General features: G+C 38.6%; 1 protein-coding gene across 2 annotated transcripts in view; it reads right to left on the bottom strand.

Moving 5' to 3' along the window:
- Window positions 1-1,083: 1,083 nt before the first annotated feature.
- Window positions 1,084-6,000, bottom strand: part of TBC1D9 (TBC1 domain family member 9) — a 139,993-nt gene continuing 135,076 nt past the window's right edge. For both annotated transcript variants that reach the window (XM_012443228.3, XM_064383856.1), the window contains 3 exons: window positions 4,632-4,706; window positions 4,433-4,536; window positions 1,084-3,235 (listed from right to left, as the gene is read on the bottom strand). In XM_012443228.3, coding sequence (XP_012298651.1) covers window positions 2,513-3,235; window positions 4,433-4,536; window positions 4,632-4,706 — 902 coding nt within the window. In that variant the 3' untranslated portion in view covers window positions 1,084-2,512. The remainder of the gene's footprint in view (window positions 3,236-4,432; window positions 4,537-4,631; window positions 4,707-6,000) is intronic.

Raw genomic sequence — 6,000 nt, 5'->3', positions numbered from 1 at the left:
TTGAACAGAGGAATTTTCACTCATTACTTTACACAGAATGAGTCTTATTTTGTTAACTTTTATTTTAGGTTCAGGGGTACATACGAAGGTTATATAGGTAAACTATTGTCATGGGGGTTTGTTGTACAGATTTTGTCACCTGGGTACTGAGCTCGTAACCAATAGTTTTTATGCTCCTCTCCCTCCACCCACCCTCCACCCTCAAGAAGGCCCCAGTGTGTGTTGTTCCCTTCTCTGTGCCCATGTGTTCTCATCATCTAGCTCCCACTTATAAGTGAGAACATATGGTATTTGGTTTTCTGCTCCTGCATTAGTTTGCTCAGGATGATGACCTCTAGCTCCATCCATATTTGGCTGCATAGTATTCCATGGTGTATATATACCACATTTCCTTCATTGAATTTGTCATTGATGGGCATTTAGATTGATTCCATGTCTTTGCTATTGTGAACACTGGTGCAACAAACATTCATGTGCATGTGTCTTTATAACAGAATGATTTATATTCCTCTGGGTATATTCCCAGTAATGGCATTACTGAGTTGAATGGTAGTTCTGTTTTTAGCTCTTTCAGGAATTGCCACTGCTTTCTACAATGGTTGGACTAATTTACACTCCCACCAACAGTGTATTTGTATTCTATTTTCTCAGCAACCTTATCAACATCTTATCAACATCTGTTCTTTTTTGACTTTTTAATGATAGCCATTCTGACTGGTGTGAGCTGGCATCTCATTGTGGTTTTGAAGACAGACATGCAACCAACAAGCATATTTTAAAAAGCTCAATATATAATTCTATCAAGACAGTTCAAGGTGAGCAAAAAAAAAAAAAAAAAAAAAAGCTGAATATCGTTGATCATTAGGGATAAGTATTTTAAGTTAGATAATGGATAACAATTCTATTCCTTATTTTAAATGTAATCATTGATATATTGCAAATTGTATTTGTCTCTATATGTTTGCCTATAAAATTTATTTACTTAATCAAAATGGTTGCCTAATAGTTTCCCCTGCAAAAGTTGTCAAAAGAATAATGTTATTGCCTTAGGCAGGAACTCAAGCACAAAGATAAAAATCCACATCAGAGTATTTGATGTATTTTATTTGTTCACATTTAGCCTATTTGAGGTTAGCACTACTTCATTTGACAGTTTAAAAATCATCCTGTAAACAGAATAAAAAACAACAGCAGCAATAGCGAAAACAAAAGACAATGTATAATAAAATAAAGGAATATGCTGAAAGGAATATTTGGAAGAAGCAAAGGAAATGAGACCATGATTATGAATTCAACATTCAGAAGAAAAAAATTGTCCAACATCTGTAAAAAGCAAAATCATAACAGTATAAAAAAGAAGCAAGAATTCAAAGTGCAGGTGCGCTAGTTTTCATTTCCACATCCATTCAGGAAATAGAGCATACTATTCTTTTATATAAAGTGACAAGTTCTGTTTTTTCAAAACATTCAGTTACATTATCTTGCAGAATTTTTTTTCAGTTTACATTATCTCTACATTGATTTAATGGAAAGATGGTCATATGCAATATGTGGTATAAATTTCTTCAATCTGTGGAGAATATGGAAATGGTAAAGTTGACTGTTTTAGTTTTTGCTTTATTTGTAGTTACAAGAAGCTAAACGTCCAGTATCAGAAGCATCAGTACTTTTACTTTCAAAAACAAAAGCAAAGCAAAAAAAAAAAGAAACCTATCATAAGCCCTCTGTCTTTGCTGCCACTTTTCAGATTCTCTGTGACAAAAGACTGTTACTTTTTACTGAATTCTAATGAGTTGACATAAATAATCAGAACAATTTCTTAAATGCAAAATTTGTCTGGTATCTGTCTAAACTGATCAAATACAAGTGTTATTCTGGTATCATGTAAAAATCACTTCCACTTTCATAACTGTTTAGAACCCCCAATGTTTTCCCTTTGAAAGGGAACATCTGTGGAATATGATTTTGAATAGAGGACTTTTATGAAATATATTTCAAATCTTAAAAATATTTTTAATACTTCCTAAAGTGGTGTAGGATTTACCGCTGCTGACAATGCCTTCCATTTAAGATCAGTCTTGCATTTGTGGCTTTTCATTTTCCTTATCGCTCTAATGTTATTTAAAAAGCCTGAATACACAAATGACTGCTGCCTTACTTAGCATTAAACGGTACTATTTTTTAAACCATGTATATAGATCAACAGCAAGATTAGTAAGTTATAATACACACATATCACTGACAAATTCATCTTTTTGTTTTTTAGAATTCACTAAATAAACTGTATTCTGGTAAATCCCCTCCCCGCAACAAGAGTGTACTGTACCTACACTGAGGTGTTTAAATATTTCTCCAACAGTTTTCATTGTATTACATTATGAAAACACTAGGCTTCAAGTCAGGTACTAATAAATATTTAATTTAAAAGGAAGGAAAAAAAAACCCAACACAGAAGAACATAAAAAAGCCCCTCCCCTCCCTCTCCTCCCGCTCCCCCAGGAAGGCGCGCGTGTCAGCCCGACATGGCCGAGATTTCATAGTCACTGGCCGAGGTGAGGGGCTTGCCCATCATCCGGATGTTTTTTGCACTGGTAATCCTGGCCATCATGCACACGGGCTTGTCAAAGTACTTGACCAGGGCAGGCTCAGTTAAGAGGGAGGCCAGGAACTGCTCGAAGGTGATGGCCCAGTCCCGGTCCAGGCTGGTGCTCCGGGGCAGTGCCGCCGTGCCCTGGCCGCTGCGCACCAGGACGGTGTCTTCGCCGATGTCCTCGCAGTGCAGCTTGTCCTCCTCGTGGGAGCCGGCACTCAGCACCGAGTATGAGGACATGGAGCTGTCGTCCTTGGTGTCGTCGTCAGAGATCAGCATGGAGGAGCAGGCCCCATTGTCCCGGGGCGAGGAGTCCTCCAGCTTGATGTCCTCCATCTGCCCTCCGAGAGAGTGTTCCTCGCTGTCGTTGGGCAGGCTGGCTGGCAGGGGCTCGACAGACTCCACCACGTAAGGCTGGCCTGGCCCTTTCTTGGGGAAGATCACGCCTGGGATGGCCTGGTGGCAGGATGGTCCGATGCCTCCGCTCCCACCCTCCTTTGCAGGCTGGGGGACGAACAGCTTGCCGACCTCCCCAATCTCCAGCAGGAGGCTGGTCACCGCCGCAGTGGCATGGTATAGCTCCTGCTCATTGGGGTCTTCGCTGAACATGTTATACATTGTCTTACACAGTTCAATGAACTGCCCCTGAAAAGCGATTTGGAAAAACACAAAGAATGTGAAATCTTGGGGGAGCAGAGAGGCAGGACTGAAAGGGACCGAAAAGCCATTTTAAATGAGGACGCCAAAAGATCCCTAGGCTGGATGGATATGTTTAAAGTCTCTTATTGATGTTTCCATTTAAAATTTTTCTTTTTGAGACAGGGTCTCACTTTGTCACCCAGGCTAGAGTACAAAGGTGCTCTCACTGTTCACTGCAGCCTCAACCTCCTGGGCTCAGGTGATCCTCCCATCTCAGCCCCTCAGGTAGCTGGGACTACAGGCACACGCCAGCATGCTCTGCTAATTTTTGCATTTTTTTGTAGGGAGGGTTTCGCTATGTTACCCAGGCCTAGTCTTGAACTCCTGGGCTAAGCGATCCTCTTGCCTTGGCCTCCCAAAGTGCTGGAATTACAGGCATGAGCCACCATGACCAGCCTATTTTCCCATTTTTTTAATCTGAAATATTCAAACATCTATGAAAGTTGGAATGAAAAAGTAAACATCCATGTACAGATCACCTAGAGTCAAGAAGGACTATGTCATACATTTGTCTCAGTAACTATTTTCTTGTTCTCTTTTTCCTTTTTGAAGCATCTTAAGGACATTTGAGACTCATCTCTTTTCACATGTACACACTTCAGCATGTACTTCAATTTTTCCAAGGTTAGCTCCAGTCCCTCCTGCAACACATCCGCCATCTCTCTGGACAGAAATAATGCTTTCAGTCTCCATCCAGATGACTTCTGTTCTTCGATTATGAAACTTAGCATTTTCATCCTATGTTATAATTATTTATATATTTTTTCTTCCTCATTTCACCAGCTTTTTAAGGAAAATGTGTCAAGACATCTTTGTAGCTAAGCACAGTGATTTGAAAACAGCATGTGTTGTCTTTCGAGTATCTGAGGGTATTTTTAATGATTGGAATAAGATGCATAAATTCTCAAAACTGGATTGTTGTGGTTCACATTTTCTCTGGGGAAGTCATTTTCTCACAATGGAGCATATTTTTGATGCATAAATACATGCACAAAATAGGTCCAAACAGATACTAATTAACTACCCCAAAGTTATCATTATTTTTGAGGGGGATTGATTCTACATTTATTGATGACTTTTCAGTCATAGAAAAAAGAGCATCCAGGTTTGGAAGTCAGAATGATTTGAATTTTAAGCACTTACCTGATTTAATTTGGGTAAATCCTTTGCATTCTTTGACTTAGATTTATTTTCTGGAGTCCAGAGTCTCAAATAATTACGATTTTCTTGGGAATTTGCTCTCTTCCCTACAACCCAAATGTTAAGAAGTTAAGCGCTTACAGGCCAAAACACAAGTGTGCAACCAGCAAGAAGGTAAACATACAGAAGAGACCATCCGTACCTTTGTCTGGCTTTAGGCTCACCGTAACGAAGCCATCATCTGCACCCTGTTTGCTTCTGCTATCCAATCCAACAACTACCGAGAAATATTAAAAAGTAGAATGTGATATAAATGACCATGGAGTTAGCATTTGTAGTGGAAAAGAGAAGACTATCTGAATAGGGTTGCCTAATTTAGCAAACAAACACTAAAAACTCCCAAAAGAAAATAAAGCATTCAGTTAAATTTCAATTTCAGATAAATAATTTTTGGGGGGGATAAGTATAACCCTGATATTACAGGGGACATACTTATACTAAGAAAATTATCTTTTATCTGAGATTCAAATTTTATTGCATGTCCCATTATTTTATATGACAACACTCTCTCTAGATAAAGGACCTCCACAGAATTCTTTCTCACAGCCTGGGTTCAGTGTACAATTAAAAATTAATGGAGGGCCAAGTGCTGTGGCTCATGCCTGTAATCTCAGAACTTTTGGAGAACGAGGTGGGCAGATCACTTGAGGCCAGGAGTTCAAGACCATCCCGGCCAACATGGTGAAATCCTGTCTCTACCAAAAATACATAAATTAGCTGGCCTGGGAAACTACAGAAAAACTCTGTCTCAAAAAACAAAAAAATTAATGGGATGATGCCACATAGTCTTCAGTACTTAAAAAATGGTAGTACCCCAATGAATGTTGATTTCTGTCCTCTCTTTTCTACATTATCATTTAACTTTGTATATATGAGACTGATTTTTTTTTTTTGCCAGTCCTGCAAAAGATCACTTTCAAGGAAATTAAAACCTATGTTGGTAGAAGAGAGGAAAAAAAATTTTTTTTGCTAAAATGTTATGTGCTATAAAACTGCTTCAGATTTATAATTGGTACTTCAAAAATATGACTTTTAAGGAACCCACTTATAACTGTTCTGTCTTCTTAAGACATTACAGAGCATATAAGGACTTCAAAACAGAGAGATGTACAATGCTTTCAGCTTCCCATGCAGTTTGTCGGCTGTTAGAGTGAATTCCAGCACTTCTTCAACCACCCAAAGCTGGCTGGTCAGCCAGAGATGGGGCCTTTACTGTATTATATGTCAAATTAATTTCAGCAGCTCTTAAGACACAGTGAGGAAGGTGTACTATAAATTGTTGGGAAATTCATCTCCTCTTAATGTTGAAAATGATTTAGGAAACAAGTGGATATTTAAAAATATTTAATGTATGGTAAGTCCATGCAGTGGACGCTGTATAGCCATTTAAAAGTCACGTTTTCAAAGAAATTTTAATGACCAAGTAATATTCTCCATGGATTTTAAGTAAAAAAAAGCAGGATACAAAACTGTATAAGCAGTTTGAATCCCAGTTTTATATATATCTGTGG

This window comes from Aotus nancymaae, unplaced genomic scaffold (genome assembly GCF_030222135.1).
Source record: "Aotus nancymaae isolate 86718 unplaced genomic scaffold, 86718_ANA_hifiasm-v0.15.2.pri h1tg000033l, whole genome shotgun sequence".
NCBI lineage: Eukaryota > Metazoa > Chordata > Mammalia > Primates > Aotidae > Aotus > Aotus nancymaae.
Note: the sequence above shows the minus strand (reverse complement) of the source record. Positions and strands in the feature narration are given on the sequence as shown.